At 41.8% G+C, this 19,601-nt stretch overlaps 1 protein-coding gene across 1 annotated transcript in view; it reads right to left on the bottom strand.

Moving 5' to 3' along the window:
- Nucleotides 1–619: 619 nt before the first annotated feature.
- The window catches only part of PLPP3 (phospholipid phosphatase 3), a 110,324-nt gene continuing 91,342 nt past the window's right edge, over nt 620–19,601 (bottom strand). The window contains exons 5-6 of the mRNA XM_054979744.1: nt 13,680–13,856; nt 620–2,540 (exon numbers count right to left, since the gene is read on the bottom strand). Of these exons, the coding sequence (XP_054835719.1) occupies nt 2,415–2,540; nt 13,680–13,856 (303 nt within the window). The 3' untranslated portion in view covers nt 620–2,414. The remainder of the gene's footprint in view (nt 2,541–13,679; nt 13,857–19,601) is intronic.

Raw genomic sequence — 19,601 nt, 5'->3', positions numbered from 1 at the left:
GAGGGACCACCAAGGAAGACCATGCAGAGTCAATGGCAAACCACCTCTGCTTCTCAATTGCCTTGAAAGCCCTTTGTTGGAGTTGCCATAAGTCGGTTGCAACTTTACGGCACATACATTTCTCTCCTATTGGAAGTGCCTTACTGGATTATGTCACTACAATTTTGATATAGGAATACCTTCCAAATCAAGTTGTGTGTCATGGACGCAATGCCCAGGGTTCCAGCTATGCCACCCTATGCCACTGATCGAGGTATTGATAAAACTTAGTTTAAATGTTTTTGTTACAATCCACCACATTCAATTAAGCTAAAAGAAGGAAGCATGTCTATGCTGCATTATGTCCCACAAATGTTCAGTACACTGGACATGACCATGAGTTGTCCCTTAAAGGATGTTTTGGGTTAATTTTCCTCTACTTCAGTATGTCAAAACATAATAAAATGATAAGCTGTATGTTACTTAACTGTATACTGCACACCCTTTCTAGATCATTGTCATGAAGATATGCATGTAATGCCTCTTCTGTGTGCGATTAATTATAACAACGTTCCAGTGCAAACTTCCTTTGTTTTGGGGTTCTAAATAATAGTCAAATGCAGTATAGGAGCTCACGGTATATGAAATAATTGTGCCCAGAAATTTATTTATAAAGCACATTCATACAGCAAATACAAACTTTTGTTTTTGCAAACACAAATTTTTATTTTGTACTCTACAAAAATCTTGCATATTCCTCTTTTTACAAAAAAAGAAAAATTACAAAAATACAGACAATTTAATATGATTTTATACAATTGTCTTTAGTTGTTATTTTCATTAAAATATTGCTACCACAGAACTACAATATTTTAGTTGACTATAAAAAATTAAGTCAATGCTTTTTTTAAGCAGCAAAATGTAAATAACACAGGTCAAAACACAGTTTATAGTCATAGTGGATATATCTAAAATTATTCAGAAATAATATTTTACATAGTTAATTTTTAATGTTTTATACATTATTTATATAATATTTATATATATTTATAAAAATCATAGCTTGCTAGAATTGAAATGATAGGACGGATTCTGTATGACAAGGGTGTGCAAAGGCCAGTCTGCTTGATTAGCATTCACTGTTCAGTTCTTAAACATTTTTTAAAACAACTGTCTTTTGGAATTCAGTCTGAAATCCTAGAATGAGAGTTACTGGGCAAAGTTCTGCTCCTGTTGGCCTTCTTCAGGCACCCTTGGTGATAATGAGAACAGCATCTGGCCTAGAGTCTAATGAATCCTTTTTCTTCAGGGCATCGAAAATAAGGAGAGGGATTTCACTGAACGTCAATAAAGGACGGTTCCGCCCAGCAGTCCGTCCCAGATCTGCAGGATCCATGTACTCTGGGTCTCAAGCCCCAAACCCATAGCGCTAACACATTTCAACGAGATTGACCAACTAATAAAAGAACATTCTGTGAATTTAAAATGAAGTGACCCTCAACTGTTTAGAAATTACTTTAGGAATTGGTATAGGTCAGTGGGAGCAAGAAGGAAACTTTACCAGGCCGTAAAGCAAGCTCTACGCAGACAGGACATTTCATACAGTACTGGTAATGATACTTATGTAAAGATATAGGTCCAATTATGTTCAAGCGTTCCTTATTTGACAAGTCTAATCTGCTATCTTATCTTTAACAGAAGATAAAAAAATGTGAATATGGAGAACGTCATGCAGATACTGGAGGGAAATGGGAAAGATGATAGCTGAAAACAAATAACTGTATTGTGTACCAAATGGAGTATGAATTCCGTTATTCTTAATTAGGTATTTTTAAGGGTTTGTGTAGTGGGACTAGAAACCCTTGCAACATTTTACTGGGCAAGCTTCTTCTAAACCAAAAGTAAGTCACAGTATGGAATGGAGTCAAATAAAGCCAACATATAAAATAAAAAAAATTAGTCTTAGAAAAAGTGATCACAAATCCTGAATCAGTGCTTATTTCTTGTAGACAGTGCTATTGTCTAGGATGGTAAGGGTTTTTTATTTTCTTCTTCCCTCCCCCTCTCTCAACAGGAATTGGAAATCATCATAGTGAAAAAAAGCAGAGATGGCCAGTATCCTAGGAATCATTTAGTGTTCATTAAGCTATGAACAATTCAGCATTCACTACAACATGAACACTCAGCCAATTGCACATTTAGAATTCCTGCATCATGTATTGAATTGTTTTGTAATTTTGCCTTAGACTTAGTTAAACAACACTCATTTTATGCAAATGTTGTAAGAATATAAAGGCCACCAAGTAAGACCTTATGTATCAGGTAAGAGTCTCTCCCTACATTCTACTGTCTGATGAGATTGAGAGCAGCAGGTAGTTGCTGTCAGCAGTCATTTTGCAAAAACAAAACAATTTTTTTAAAAATCTGTCAATTGTTTACACCATGTTGTGATGATTGTTCCGGTCAATGATGTCCACAGGTGAAAGGATCTCCTTACGAATTGGAGGAGGAGGCAGAGATGCCTTTGTTTTCTGTTTGAAGAGATCTGAGACATAAAATACCTGTGAATACAATGAAAAATAGATGATTGCATTCAGTAGAACAATGCAAAGTTTTGTTCCTACTCCCTTTTGCTTTCCACATTTTTCCATTCATTTTGATTATTTGTTCATTTAGCATATTTTTATCCCACCTGTCCTCCAAGGAGCAATCCCTTCCTCCATTTTATCCGCACAATGACCCTATGAGGTCAGTCAGGCTGAGTGAGTGACTGGCCCATGGTCATCCAGAAAACTTCGTGGCAGAGTTGAGATTTGGACATGGGTTTCCCAGATCCTACCCTGGCATCCTACCCACGACTGTCCGCCAGTCTGTCTGTCTATCATTCCAATGTTAAGGTATGTTATTTTGAGAAAGAACTAATTCCACTATACAAGAATAGATGCTAAGCCTGCATCCAGTTACAACTTCAATTTAGATACATCTTCTGCTTCACCTCAGCAAAGTGGAAGAACTCAAAGCTGATGGATGACTCTCCCTGACATATCTAGACAGGTCAATTATTTTTTGTGCAGACATTATCATGATTGGTCAAGAACCAGTGAATTTCATTTTGGTAGAGAAATGACACATTATCAGAAACAGAAAAATCTTGACATAATCTACATAATTAAAGCGGGGGGCTGTGGCTTGGTGGAAGATCCTCTGCTTTGCATGCAGAAGATCCTAGGTTCAATCCCTGGCAACTGAAAGGACCAGGCAGCAGGTGATGCGAAAGACCTCCGCCTGAGACCCTAGAGACCTGCTGCCAGTTTGAGTAGACAATATAGACCTTGATGGACAAATGGTCCATCAAGGAAGGCAACTTCACCTGTGTTCAAATATGTAATCACAGTGATGTCTGTCTCAGTAGTTTGTTCCTGATGTGTTTCCTGCCTCAAAACCCTTCTTAAATTCTAGCCATTCTCTTGAAACCATCTGCAATTTTATGCAACTGTTTGAGATTGCCTCAAATAGAACATGGCATATTTGAGAGGTAAATTCATCACAAAGGCACAGCAGAAGGCTACCCTCAAAGCAATCACCTCACCATCTACTGATTTTCAATTTAGGCTTAAATTTAGGCATAAAACGGTACTCATACTCATTCTTCCCCTCTCCCCAAAGGTTTCTGATGTGGGCATTTTACAAAAAGACAAATGCTGCAGATATGGAGTTTTTTCAAGTAATCTAGTCAATATATGTTGGTATCGTTCTGCGCTGGTTTTTTGCTTTTTGTTTGGTTGTTTGCAATTATGTCATTGGTAGAACAATTTCTGTCTTGTCTGAAACTATAAAACTGCCTCACAGTCTTTTCAGCTAGAATTCAGCCATCTTCTTCTGTGATACAAATAGGGTTGCCAGGTCCTCCTGGCGAGAGGTGGGGGACCTGGCACCTACTTGTGCTGTTGTTTTTTGCACATGCACGAAGTGTGCGCACACTCCCAGGCCCACATGATGACATCACTTCTGGGAACTCCCAGGGTGGCCGTGGCCTGTACTCACTCTTTCTTTCTTTCTTTCTTTCTTTCTTTCTTTCTTTCTTTCTTTCTTTCTTTCTTTCTTTCTTTCTTTCTTTCTTTCTTTCTTTCTTTCTTTCTTTCTTTCTTTCTTTCTTTCTTTCTTTCCATTATTTTATTCACCCATTGATTATAGCTCTCTTTACCATTTAAAGTCAAAAGTATTTATTGGGGGGAGGAATTTACTGGATAAAGAAATTTGAGGGAGGAGGGGATATTGAAGCGATATCAAATTTACTGTCTTACAAAAATGATTATACTATTGAGATTTTTTATTGTCTCCTGTCACTTATCAATAAAGTTTTAATAGCAAGAAAGTTCACACGGGAAGGTACAATTTCCCTTGGGGTGTAAAATGCACCTAAAATTAAACTTCCCATAAAAGTCAGTTCTGTAGAATTATTACTCAGGTTGGCTTGGTATTTTCCTCATGTTCCCATCCCTCCCCCACTGGCTTTTCCTTTCTACTAGTAAAGCTTAATCAGAATGACTTTCTAGCAGACTTTTAAGGGTTTAGGAAGAGATATTCCTAGCTTCTTTCCCTGAAATACTCAATGACGTATCCACTCTTACGGATGTGAACATGCCCACATCTGACAATTCAGAGAAGCAGTCACACAATGAGAAAACACTAAGAGGAAACTTGGACATCCTCCTTCAGCTGCCACAGCCTAGACATTATCAAGCTAGCATGACTGATGATGAACTTTCTCCCTTGCAGATTTTAACCTAGAAAGGAAAAGAATCAGACAGAGCCCAGGCTCTGCAGACACAGAATAGGACACTTTTCTTACCCAGTGCTGCAAGTTTGCTAAACAAAACAAAGCAAAACCCAACCTACTACACACACACACACACACAATATACATTCAGACAGAGTTTTATGTATGCAAGGCATTTGTGCATTTTCATATATAACAAGTAATTAGCTAGATTGTTACTGAATGCATTATACTATTGTAACAGAGGCACCATTATCAGTTTGTGAAGATTTGCAAAGTACAGGCCACTTTCTGAGAAAGGAATTGGATAAGCCGTTTGGTTCATAGCGTGTGGGAGTCTGTAGACAATCTAAACCTAAAGAATTCCTCCTCTCTATTCTGCATTGAAACAACCACATGACTGACTCCTACTCCAGTGGTAATGGTATCCAGGACAAATATTCTTCTTGTTCAGATGTTATAGATAATATGCTTGTTTTTTATGATTTTTTTAAAGTACAAGATTTAGTAAGAGTAGGATTAGGATAATTGGGCTACTAGTTGCAGGACTCCATCAATAGGTTAACAGGCTTTTCAGTGTAAGAAACCACAAAGTGCCCGCTTGATTATTTAAAAAGACTGCTTGTTTTACTAGATGCAGATGTTTGCATTCAGGCTTCCAATTGTCTTGCTATCTTCTCAGTTCAATTAGTTTGACATCTAAATATTGGCATTGGTGCCTACAGTCAGTTCATTGTGGAAACAGAACTGTAGTCAGAGAAATAGATACTTGGCAAAGAAAAAGCAAACAGGATCAATCTCTTTCCTAAGGTTATTTCTTTAGGATTATTATTTATTTAGAAGTTATGTTTCTCATGCCCAGACTCTACATTTCCTTTCTTCATGGCTGGCACATGGCTCCATTGATATCAATTAGCCCACCCTGCAGATGGATAGCCACTCAAGATTTTTCCCCCCAGGAAAAGAAAGTAATATTTCCTGTTACGCATATTAGGGTTCACTAAGAAAAAAACACTGCAAACTACTGGCACAATCTATCAGCAGTTAGTTGTGACTAAGTTCTACTGAAATCAATGGGACTTAATTTAGTCATGACCTTATGTCATGTTTTCAGAGGAGATTAATTCTGACTTAAGTCTGGTTGAATTGTGCTAAATATTTATGCCTCCCATTTGCACCTGCTGTTGATGGAGAAGTCTTGTAATGGGCCTGCATGCAGGCCTGTGAAGATGCGTAGCTTTCACTGCTACAGTTTGGAACTTGTTGGAATTTGAATTGAGAAGGATACATTGAAGATGTTGCCCCGGCTTCACAGAAGCCACTTATCAGTCAGCAGCTCCTGTGTCTTCTGAAGAATGTTTAAGTGAGCCAGCACACAGAGAAGCAACTCTTACAGAGCTGGGGAAAGGTCTAAAACACACCTGATTCCCACTGAAGTCAGTGGGATGGAAGTGCTTAACTCTGCCTCCTCGAGTTCAGTGGGATGTAGGTGTGCTCAACTTCTTCTGGACTGGTTGTAGAATATGTAAAATAAATACCTTAACATAACAGAACCTTCCGTTGGAAGGTTACTCATTTGGACTTCAATTGTGGGTTGGAAGGCCATTCTGATGCCATGTCTCTTACTTGCCCACTTCCAAGACTGGTTTCAAACACAGCAAAATCCACACCCCATACCAAGATCTCCATGACAAATCAATTTGTGGCAGGAGTGAAGTGGCGATTGCATGGTACAAGTGGCAGTTGTGAATTAGATTAAATCTGGCCTTTATTTTCTAAATGAATCAGTTCTGGATGGAGAGTCATCTTGGCTTTCTTACCCTTGCTCTGTAGTTCATGGTGTGTGGGGCTTTAAATCAGATACCTGGTAGTAGCATTAATTCCCCTTTTAAACTGTATTTCACTTTACCAAGGCCTGAGGTTATAAAAACACTTACAGAAATCATGAAACATGATCTTCTAAGGTTAGAACAGTGTGTTAAACCGTACTAATGCTTCAGCTGCTTAACACAAAAAAAGAGAGAGGGCAACTGCACAGACTGTTTTTGCTTGGATTTATTCCATTTCCTGTAGAAGGTGCTCTCCACCCATAAAGAAAACTCAACAGCAGAGGACTGGGAATGTGCTGTATAAAGTTGTAAGCTGGCAGCTTAGCATTTCAGCTGATGAGTTTCTTGTTCTTTGTTATATTAGAATGTTATAGACCCAGAAATCATTAGCAACCATCTGACATACAGGTGAAAAGGAGTGGAGGAAAACACACAGCCCAATAAGCAGCCATTTCAGAACCACATAGTTGGGGATGGGTGTTCATATTAAAACTTCACCTATTTTGATTTCAGAAATTCTTTGTGTTTCGATTCCAAACAAAACAAGACTGTTTCATCAGCTGGGAGGGTCTAAAATAAATGTTTTGCATTTGTTATTTCAGGCTGGGGAATGCAAGTGAAGCAGTGGGTATAGCTTTAGTAACCCCTTGGAGATAAAACATCAAGTGACTTTTGAAGGGAATTGCTGCTTAACGATGGGCAAACTCATCAAGTCTGAGACAAAAGAGTCTTTTTTTACTGCCCCCCCATCACACTATGGAATCTTCAGTTACAAGTATGTTAAAACTTGGCTTTCAGTCATTGTTGTACAGAAATATAGTGGCAAATGACAAAACCGGTCACAGAACAGCCTCCAATAGCATGGGAGCCAAAGGCCAGACCTTTTTTGTTATTATGTTGGCTTAAAAAAAGGTCTAGTGATATGGATATGACTCAGCAGGCAACCTTAAAATAGTTTTCAGGACGAACAAGTCCTAATCACAGTCGATAAGCTCTGAAATGAAAGGAGAGGATGAAACAGTGGTAGGAATCTAATGCAGTTCCCAAGACTAAATAAGTCATCTGAATAGGGGGAAGCGATTTCTAATTCTCCCTTCTTTCAGCCAATTTCCCCCACCTTCTCTTATAGACCCCAGGAAAAAAATTCAGAAAGGGCTCACTGGAACTACAGTGGGAAGGGGAAGAAGGAAAATCCCACCTACGAAGTTAATAGATGGATAGATAGATGCCTATGTTCATAGCTATTACTCTGATATGCTTAGGGAAGGTCAGATAATATTTCTTTCAACACACTGGACCCTCCGCAGCCACCAGACTTCTCACTTCTGTTATAATTCTGAGCTGCTACTTGCACTGAGGCATCAAATTCAAGAAAATATTCACAAATCCAGCTTGTTGCTGGGCTTGTGAAAATGCTTTGTTCTTCCCTCCCTTCTTATATTAATAACTGTGGTTAGCTGTGACACAGAATGCAGGTATGCATGTTAAGTAGAGTTGTTCTGTGCCCTCTAACTGAACCAAATTTATCACAAATTTATCCTAGACCAAATTTATCACAGAATCATGATAATCGGGACGCGAGAGACTAAGGATGCACTCTCATGAACACTTTCCTGGAAGTATACCCCATTGAACAAAATCTCAGTAGATCTGCTTAGGCTTACTCTAACTCAGGGCTTTTTTTCTGGGAAAAGAGGCGGTGGAACTCAGTGATGGAACTCAGGACCGCACAGTGATGTCACTTTGGGTCAGCTGGAACAAGGAAGGAGTTTTTTAAAGTTTAAATTGCCCTCGGCGAAAATGGTTGCATGGCTGGTGGCCCCGCCCCCTGATCTTGCGCAGAGGGCAATTTAAACTCCCCTCCGTCTGGAGATCAGGGGGCAGGGCCACCGGCCATGTGACCATTTTCAAGAGGTGCCGAAACTCCGTTCCACCACATTCCTGCTGAAAAAAAGCCCTGCTCTAACTCTAGTTAAACCATGTGCCTGCTTTGTACATCACAGGTAACTGGAGTTAATGTTTAACCATTATACTTGGTGTTGGAGGGGGAATGGAAAGGAAGGAGACAGGCACAAGTGAGAGCCTGACAACAAGCTGTTTTTAATGGTGATTACATGAGACATCTGATCCCAGTCCTGTATTTCCTTTTATGAAGTTCCTAGCCCTCATGGTTGCAGTAACAGGTTTGAAAATACAGGCAAGGAGTATGACTGAAAGGCTCGGGCTCACCTGCATCTGCATAGCTGTGAAAATATATGAAGCATATCACATACTTTTTCACAAAAAGCATACACAAGAGAACCTGAGGGATTCCAGTGCTTATAGATCTTCTCTCCCAGGGTTTTAGTAGGGTATTATTTTAATGGACCTTTAAGAAAAAATCTGGAACTGAAAACATGGGCCAGATCTTAAGCACAAAACACCAGGGCTTATGGGCTGTGTATTCTTTATTTTGTCACAAATTGTGCAGACTGGCTGTGAAGGGGAGGAGCCATGCAAACAGCCTTTAAAAGAACTGCTGCAGCCCCAGTTACACTGAAAACAATCAGTATGACTTAACAATCAGCACCTTCTACAGGGAAGTAAATAATGCTGCTAACTGAAAAGACCAAACCCAGACCAGACACAAAATGGAAATAAAAGTATAAATATATAAAATTACAGACAAGGAGTACTAGGACATTTCTGGATCAAATGATATTGTTCTGTAAGTGACACAGAGTATAACTGAATGTTTAAATCATTCTTTGGGAACAGGAAATTGTGGAAAAGACTTGGAAATCAGTAGCCACCCCTCTCTTAGCTTCCTCTTCTAGTACCATGCATGTACAAGGGCAGGGCAGACAGTGACCAATGCCCTCTTCATATCCTGGCCAAGGGCTAAAGCACACAAAAAAACCCAGCAGCCAGGGAGGGAGAGCCCAGGGCTAAAAAGGAAGGACTTTGGAGGTGGATGGAGTTTCTCAAGCAGCTGCTTCCTCAACAGCTTTACCTCGTTACAGGAAAGTCAGCCTATAGCAGCTGAACTCTCACCCTTCCTCTGGCCTACTAAAACCTGCCATCTGTTTAAGGGTGAGGGGGGGGGAATAGTGCCAGATTTTCATCTGGCCATTAGACAGGAAAAGGTCAAATGTCCATCTCTAATGTCAGGAATCCTATTGTCTGCCACAAGCTTTTTGATTCTATGCACTGAATCATCATTGTCATCTACACCTTGCATCGTATAATTTCATTTTCCATCTCTCCCCATCCTCCATATTTGACAAAGCATTTAGAATGACAAACAGGGAACATATGGAACAGATACAAGCACTAATAGCATCAAGACAAAGCCACATGTCGCATTATGAAGCACCTGAGCTGAAAAGAAACTGGTTCACTGTTTTCAACAGTTACCAAGGTCTTTCTCTCCTAAACTCCCCAAACCTCTTCATGGAGTGACGTATTGTTTCTTTAATCAGCAGCAGAGATAATAAAAAGATCACAAAAATAACCTTTGAGAAATACTTGTGATGTGTGTGTAAACAAGGATCATCAGGTCCCCTTACCTGCCCATTGGGAGCGGGGGGAGGACCTGGTATTTGTCTTGGGTGATTTTCTTGCACGTGCAGCGGGCTCAATGTTATCACTTCTGAAAGTGATGTCATCACAGCCAGTTAGGGTTGCCAGGCCCCCTTAATCTCCCAGCGGGGGATTGAGGCCTGGCTCTTACCTTTGAGCAGGGGGGGAGCGCGTGCTCCCACAAGTGTGATGATGTCACTTCCGGGAAGTAACATCATCTTGCAGCCCTGGGAGCACACCTACGCTCCACAGGGGCTTGGGTTGGGGGCTGCTGCGGAGCACAGGAACGCTCCTGCCCTCCACAGCAGCCCCAAATCGGGCCCGTTTTGATGTGCTGTGGAGTACCGCAGCACCTAAAACGGGCCCGTTTTGGGGCACTGCAGAATGCAGGAGTGCTCCCACGCTCTGCAGTGGCCCTGATCTGGGCCAAAACAGAAGGTGCGCACCCCTGCTGGCCAGGTAAGTGGCGGCAGGGTGTGGGGGCTGGGGGCGGGGCATCCCCCACCCCCTCCAGGGGTCTGGCATCCCTACGACCAGTGGGAACATGCCCACTGTGTGCTAGCCCAAGAGGTTTTTTGCCTCTTCAGCACATTCTCTGGGCCTTCCCTCCCCCACTGGCCAGGTGAGTGGCAGTGGGGGACAGAGGCTGGGAGTGGGGATCCTCTGCCTCAACTGGGGAACTGTTGACCACTGTTACAAGTATACTTCGTGTTGTCTTTCATGTATGTCTAACACTCACACCATGGTCCAGTTGTGTTTAATTGTCCACCGGGGAACTGGCACCCTAGAGTAAACAGGAAACATGGGGCCTTATACTTCTGCTCCAGATAAAGCAATCAGTAGTTGATCTAGACATTGTGATGAAAAATGTGGGTTTCTCAATCTCTTATTTCCCATTTCATGCACTTATACACTCTAGAGAGAACACTTGCTGGGCAGGAGGGCCACTTTCAATTAGCTAGACTGAGAGAGAGACTGTGTGTGGTTCATCGAAAAAACTGCTTCATGCCTGTGTTGGGATTTGAACACAGGTCTTCCAAGTCTTGGCCTGATGCTCTATTCCTCACTGGCTCTTTTATAATGCTCAGAACTACTAAAGGGTGAATAGTGATCAGGCCTTTTGTTTCAAGAGAACAAGGCCAAAACAATTTTTTTAAAGTCTACTCTGTTTACATGATTTTTCTGTTTGTCATTTTGAGTTAAAAGGCCTGAACAGTCTGGTCACTTCAGAAAAGTGAATTGCATAAGAAAAAGTGAGGCAGTGACAGACAAAGCAATTATGGCTTGGATTTTTTTTTCACAAACCATTTCACCAGTAAAGAAACAACAATCTGCACTTCCAATCAAAATAATGGAATCGCATTTCATATTCCCAAGTTTTCTGGTTTAATTCAAAAGGATCTGGGCATGCCCCCTTAAGTTCCCAGTATTTCTGCTTGGGGTTTCAATCTGTACTTGAGAAATCAGAGACTACATTGCTCAGAGAATGTTGACAGTGGCTTGGCTAGCAAGGGCACAAATGGAAAAGAAAAAAAAATATTCAGCTGTCTTTGAAAGTGTTTAGCCTTTCAGGAAAAACTGCTGTAATCATTTACACATTCACCTATGTGAACTACTGGTAATATGCCCAGTTTGGCAGGGCTTCAAGGAAAGCTCCTTTCCATGCACAGAACCTAATACTGAGAGGGAAATGCAGAAAACAGCTGTGACACATGAGCTATGGTTCAGTTGATATATCTGAAAGGTCACAGTGCACTTTGCAGGTATCTTTCAAGTTTCCCTCATTATATTGGAACATCTCATATTTATTTTCTGCACTTAAAACTTTTCCTCATTTCCTTCTTGCCTTTAAACTCCTGAAAAATCTTACCTAGCAGCAGATTGAAACCCAGCTACCCATCCCCCTCTTGAGTCAATATGAGCTCAATTAGTGATCTGAGCTATTTTCCAAAACAGGAAAATAATTTGTTCGGATTCTCAGCTTATTCTACAGTTTGGATCCCACTGGGCCTCCAATGACATTATTAGGTCTGTAAACGGGCCCTAAAATGACTTACTTTAAACATCTACAAGTCCCTGAGACCACAATTGCCTCCATCCAAATTTTCATGGCAATGGTTGCAACAAGAAACATGCTTGCACAGGAAGCATCACTGAAACAGCCTTCATTATTCCTGGCAAAACGGACTCTGAAATGGCAGCATTGTGGGACATGTAGTTCACCAGGACAGTGGAGCGTTTAAGAAGGGATATCAGGTACCCCAGAAGCAACATGTTCCAGGGCTCTTTGCATGTTGGATACTGCTTTGAACTTGATATCTCAACATATATTTATGGAAGCATTAGCACAATCCTATGTTAATCCCCATTAATTGATCTAGAATACTTTTATGTACCTCAGTAAGAAGTCCTGCTCTACTCTTTAAACAGTTTTGGACTGGGAAATAAAATACCTTATGGCTGTGCTTTTAGCACTTTAACCATACAACTGTATGCAGAGGTACTCCAGTTTCAACCCATTGAAATCAATAGATTTAGCCTGGGATAACTCTGCACTGAGTGGCACTGTTATTATCACAAATCCCAGGAACTAGATGAAGTAAATCTAATTGACAGTCTGTGGGCCAAGCTACACATGACGAATGACACTTGAACGGCAAGTGTATTTCTCCCTGTTCACTTGCCCTCCACTCAATCCACTTGCCGTTCAAGTGTCATTCGTCATGTGTAGCTTGGCCCTGAGAGTATTTTCGGTTTGCATAATCAGGCTGCAATCCTAAGAACATTTTCCTGGGAGTAAACCACATAGAATAAAATGGGATTTGCCAGTCTCCAGGTGGGCCTGGAAATCTCCTAAAATTACGAACGATCTCCAAACTACAGATATCAGCTCCCCTGGAGGAAATGACAACTTCAGCAGGTGGAATTTATGGCATCACCTTCCCTCTGAACTTTCCAAATTCTGCCTTCCCCGGGAAATACCTCCAAATCTCTATGAATTTCTGAGATCAGAGGAGGCAACCCTAGATTAATTTCTGAACAGAGCTCTTTAGGAGTACGCCTCTAGATAAGCAAATAGTGTCTTTACTCTGAGCGCCTCACTGCAGGTGGAACATTGTACACCTTCCTTAGACAGATATTCCTTGAATTCCTCAGAGGGATGAAGATGACATCTTTTAAATTGGCTTTTGGATCATGGGTTGGATACTGTGGAAAACAGCTGCACACTCAAAGTGGGGAGGCAATTTTCACGGATCTTCTGCTTGCTGCAGCAGCCCTTTAACCTGCCCCTCATGCTGCCTCCTTGGCATCTCCTGTTTCCCAGGAGAAGAATTTCCAGGGACATAGTGGTATGGGGCAGGTAAAGAAGTCATGCTTCTGTCCACGGAGGTTTGACTTTGCCTATTGCAACCTGCCACAATGCAACTAGAGTCCCAACATAATCTTATCAAGAGCTCAATAGATCTCTCACATAAATATGGTATACTGCATAAGGTATTTAGTGTAATAACATACTATATACCACTTACTATGCAGTAAGCCACCAGGGCCCCTTGTGCAAAGCCTGCCAATACATCTGATGGGTGATGTTTGTGGTCAGACACACGAGACAGTCCTGTGTAAAATGCCATCATTAGCAGTGTAAACTGCAGCAGAGGACGTAACAGGCGGGCTCCTCTCCAGGTGAACCTGGCTTGCAGATATAGCTGCAAAAGAAAAAAAAGGCAAAAGCATTATAATGTTATCCACCCATTAGTCTGCATAAAAGACAATATTGAAGCTACACAGAATCTATTATTAGTTCAAAACAGAGATGACTAGGATTTCCCTAATACTTCAGTTTACTGGGGCAATATAGTAATAACAACAACAACAACAACAACAACATTCGATTTATATACCACCCTTCAGGACAACTTAATGCCCACTGAGAGCGGTTTACAAAGTATGTTACTATTATCCCCACAACAAAACACCCTGTGAGGTGGGTGGGGCTGAGGGAGCTCCAGAGAACTGTGACTAGCCCAAGGTCACCCAGTTGGCTTCAAGTGGAGGAGTGGGGAATCAAACCCAGCTCTCCAGATTAGAGTCCCACGCTCTTAACCACTACACCAAACTGGCTATACATTGCTATACATTTCTTCGGCTGCTGGATTAGAATCACATCAGAGGGGGAAGAACTTTTCTCTAAAAGTAACTGTGATGTGGACCAACAGAATACCATGCTAATACTGCATGCTGGATCCTATGGAAGGAACAGCCTGCACTGCCCCATCATGGTGCCCATGCAAATTAAAAGAGGATAAATGTATGCTTGTTTCATGATGAATGTGATATAATAGCATTAGATCCACTGTTGAAGGGATAGGAGGAAGGAAAAACCTGGGTCTTGGAAAGGGCCAGAGTGCTCTTACACCATATTCCAAAAGCTTGCTAACTTGACCAAGATCATTCAGCAAAATCCCAGGGCAGAGTAGCATTTGAACCTTCATCTTCCAGATCATAGTCCAACACTCTAATACATTACTTATACCTAAAAGCTGCATCACTCTATAGATTTATTTTCTTATTGTATTATAGTTTTCAGTTGAGAAGTTACCTAAGAACATGCACAGATGAATTTGTTTTAACTTTGTGAACCACCTTGAGCAGGTACCTGGAGAAGTAGTACATTTTCTAAATGCACAAGAGCTCTTGTGGTTCATCATACCAAGGGTTTATGGAGCCTACTGTTTCCAACAGAGTATAGCCAGATACTTTCAAAAATCTCACAAGCCAGGTATTACTGTCATTTGCACCCAAACCTGATTTTCATAGCTATTTTGCCTCTGAACCTGGAAATTCTATTTAGCTATTATGGTTAGTAAGCATTAACAGATCTATCCTCAATGAATTTGACTAATCCCTTTTTAAAGCCATTAACAACAGTGGCTAGGGGTGCCATTTCCCCACCCAGGGCAGGGCATTCCCTGTGTCAGGGCTTGTCCCAGGCACTCCTACACTGGGCACCGGGATGCCTGATTCTGACTCTGGAGGGTCAGTAGGGATACTGCAGGACCTTGCTCTGTGGCAGGAGGGGCAGTCTACATCACCCTGATTCCCTCTCAGTCCACTCAACCTGACCCAGCCATCACTTTCACTTCCCTCTTTCTCCTCCTTCACCAACCTTCCTTTTCTTCCTTGCATACTCCTACTCCTTTGCTTCCAACAACTTCCACTGTACTCCATCACTCCTCCTTTACAACCCACCACAACCTTTCTCCTAAGCCAGCTTTTATAGGGTTTTCTCCACCTTCCCCCGCCCTTCCTCCCAGAATCCTTCCCTCTCCTGATGCTGCCAAGCTGTGTCTGCCCTCAAGTGTTTCTTCCCTTTCACTAGCTTCTCCTTGCATTCCTCTCTCCTCTTGCTGGGCAGGGCTGAATGTATCCCAGCTGGGGCTTCCCTCAGGTGTGCCTCCTTTCCCTCTTCCATTCTCCCTCATTCTTTCCTGCAGGATTGGGCTGGCAGGGCCCTTCCAGGTGATGCACCGCAGCCTCCTCTGTCTTTGCTCACAAGGTGCTGTGCTGGTCTCCTGGACTTCAGCTGGCTCCCTTAGGTAGCTCGGGTTGCTGGTTCCCCCCAGGGCTTGTGCAGGGGCTTCCAGTACCTCTATCCCCTCCTTGGCACCTTTGGCAGGTGTGGGTACCTCTTACCCTTTGGGGTGGGGTTGGCTGGTGTGCCCCTGGCTGGTCTCTTTCTCTGGCTCCCTTTTCCCTTCCCTTGCTGCTGTCTGGAGCTGCGCCCCCTCCCTGGGGCCTCCCGTTACTGCTGCTGGCATTCCATCGGCTTTCAAGTAAGGGGGCTGTGGCAAGTCTGGGGTGCTCAACCCTGGACACCCTGCTCCCACCCTTCCCCCCTCCACACCCACTTACTTGGCCGGCAGGGGTGTGTGTGTTCTCCCCAGGATGCCCCCCCCGGGTGGTGTAGCACATCCCCACGCACACAGCAACCTGATTCGGGCCAAAGCGCACCCTGCAGCAGGCCTATTTCAAGCCAGTCATGGCCCACAGTGGGCCAAACCAGCCCATGGGAGTGCTCCCAGTCGCCGTTTGACCCTACGTGATGACATCACTTCCTAGAAGTGACGTCATCGTGCAAGCCAGGAATGTGCGCGCTCTGCACATGGGTGCAAAACCAGTACCCGGGGGCACAGCAAGGTAGGTGCCAGGCTCCCTGTCTCCCACCAGGGGAGTCAGCGGACCTGGCGACCCTAGCAGTAGCCATCAACTCATCTTGTAGCAGCCATTTCCGTAGTTAATTACACATAAAGTAAAAAATATTTTCTTTTTTCTCCATTCTCTACTGCCATATAACTTTACTGAATGTTGTTCTCCAAGGTCTAATATTATGAAAGAGAATAATGTTTTCCATGTACTTTCTCCACACCAAAATTTCTTAAATTTCTATCATGCTCCTTGTTTGTTCATTTTTTTTCTAAACAAAAGGGGCTCCAACATTTCAGTCTTTCCTCACAGAGTACTCAATCATTTTGGTGACCCCTTCCTTCATTTATCCTTTACAGATCTACATTATTTTTGAAATGGGGTGATGAGAACAGTACACAGTATCCAATATGGCCCAAACATACAAAGACATTATAGTACTGTCATTTCATTTTCAACCTCTTTTCTGATTTGCCTTAAACCCAAATTCCTTGGCTATGAAATACTAGTGGTAAATGATATTTTGGCTTCAGTAAAGGGGGAAAAACTCAGCAACCAACCAAGGACTTGACCTAAAACAAAGTTGTTAAAATGATATCAAAGAAGTATTGCTGCCTCCTCCCTACTTTGCATCTCCCCACTTACCCTGATCTAGTTTCCTTTCAAATGCTGTGGACATTATCTGTTTCCCAAATTCCTGTGGAAATAAGCCTACCAACCTCTGTATGGTGTAGGGAGAGCCAGTTTGGTAAGAGTATGGGACTCTGATCTGGAGAACCAGGTTTGATTCCCCACTCTTCCACTTGAAGCCAGCTGGCCTTGGGTCAGTCACAGCTTCTAGGAGCTCTCTCAGCCCCACCCACATCATAGGGTGTTTGTTGTTGTGGGGATAATAATAACATACTTTTTAAACTGCTCTGAGTGGATGTTAAGTCGTCCTGAAGGGCGGTATATAAATTGAATGTTGTTGTTGTTGTTATTAAGTATGGTCCAGAGTTCTCCCAGAATTACAACTAATCTCCAGTCTACACAGAATTGCTCCCTAGAGGAAACAGTACCTTCAGAGAGTAGACCCTATGGCCTCACATTCCCACTGAGCTCCCTGCTGTTCTCAAACTTGGCCCTCCCCAAACACCACCTCCAAATGTCCACAAATTTCCCAGGCTGGATTTGGCATCCATGTGTGGGACCTCAGATGCCAAAAAAAAGAAAGGGGCAGCAGGAATGGCATAAAAATCTACCCTCAAATTAAAGCAGAATCTGATCAGCAGAGAAGTGCACTGAATCATCTGTCCAAGTGTTGGCCTCCTGTGTAAGATGGAGGAAGTGGAATAAAACAGGGCAGGGAGTGTGAGGGTTACACATTAAAAGGTCACAGAACTGTCAGCAATGTATAATCTATGCAGGGAAGGTAAGCATGGCGCCATAGCTATTATGCTGCACCTGCTATATCACACCTGTTCAAGGTGATATGCCTGCAGGTAGGGTTGTTTGCTTTCAATATAATCAGTGTAAGGTGCCTAGCTGTTGAAGCACTTTATAAATAATATATATTATTACTCGTATAATATAGTGTTCAAAAAGCCACCCACACATTTGGGGGATGAGTTACATGTTTGCTGTGCTCTTCTTAAGAATAAAAAATACACAGTGAGACTTCCAATTCCCTCAATTACCTGAATAAAAAGAAGGCAACTGGATTAGCAGTTAATTGCTAAAGGTATGTTGTTGAAGCTCAATCTCAAGCTATCCCTATGCAACTCATCAGTATTTTTCTATTAATGGTTTGGAAAACTTGATGGTAGGAGACAAACCCTTCCCACTGTGGTGAAAAATTCACTTGGTGACATTACCTGACATATTCCAGGGCTGCAGAACATCCTAACAGTGAATGGGAATTTGAGGGCTGAACTCTGGAGAGTCCTGATTCTATGCTAGTGATTTATGTTGCTCTTTATACAAAGGCCTTTTTTTTTTTACTACAAATACTCTTTCTAACATTACTTTTGCATCTGACAAAGTGGGCTCCAAACCTCCAAAGCTTTTGTTGTTTTTTCTAGTCTTCAAAAGGCCACAGGACTCTCCTTTGATATTTGATTAAAAGATTTGGAGAAGGTTGGTAGAATGGCAGCAGAACAGTTTGAAAGAAGATTTTTTAAAGGGGGAAACAGTAGAATGGCTTGACCCCATCATGTGAGCTGGCAGGAGCCCCAATGAGATAAATGAGGCTTTTAATATTTTGAAGATGATAAACTTAAAAAAAAAATCAAACATCTCGGAATTAAAGGCTCCAATATTTCTGTGAAATGTCTTTATATGGTTCCATTGTCAAATGCACTGATGAAATAGTGTTCAGTTTTTATTAAAGTAATGCAAAAAGTTAGGGGCTGAGGGGGCAGACAAAGGAGAAGTATATCATGGTTTTCTGTATCTGTGATTAAGCATACCTTTGTATCTGCTTTCCTTGTTGTGATTAATGTAGGTTTAAAGTTCCAATTCTATACGTTAAGGCATATTTTCCAAGGTTACTTATCCAATGGGTGCGGAAGAATTTCTCCAGTTACCATCTCTCTTTCAACTGGTTATAATAGCAGGAAAAGCCAGACCTGATGGAATTTTATGCAATTTGCAAGGCACAGGAAATCTTTAAAAGGATAAAGAGTACTAAAATCACCTTTCAACTGGGAAAAACCCCTCTTTTGGCCCCCTTTTACTATTGTCAGCAAACAAATATTTGTTACAGTGTGTGAAGGGTTAATGAATCCAATCCCATGTTGCTGTTTATGAAAACCTCCCCATTCCTCATCCATGAACCATTTTTTGTCATTGATATTACTCTCTCTTGTGTCCTCATATCCCAAAGGCTTTCATTATAAAGTAAAACCAAGCTAAGGAAAACAAACATTTAATGTAAAAAAAATACAACTGAATTTGAAGTTGTTTTTATAGCAGACAGTATGCGAATTACAAGTGGGTTTTGAACTGCTGCTAGCTCAGTCTTAGTAGGTTTATGGAGGCGCCTGTGTGGTATTTATACAGTAATATAAAATGAACAGTTTCTATTGCGGGCCAATAAGCAGGAGGAGGAAAGTATTACCCAATAGCATAAAAGAAATGGGTGTGACAAAACTAAAGAAGGAGGGAATAAAGGAGTGACCTGGTGACCATACGTAGTAGCAGTTTTGGAAAGCTTCTCAAACCAGCTGTCATGGCAGCCTTATTAGACAGAAATTTCTGAGTGTCATATG

This window comes from Eublepharis macularius, chromosome 5, assembly GCF_028583425.1.
Source record: "Eublepharis macularius isolate TG4126 chromosome 5, MPM_Emac_v1.0, whole genome shotgun sequence".
Lineage (NCBI taxonomy): Eukaryota > Metazoa > Chordata > Lepidosauria > Squamata > Eublepharidae > Eublepharis > Eublepharis macularius.
The sequence above is the reverse complement of the archived record's forward strand: the minus strand, read 5'-3'. Positions and strand labels throughout refer to the sequence as shown.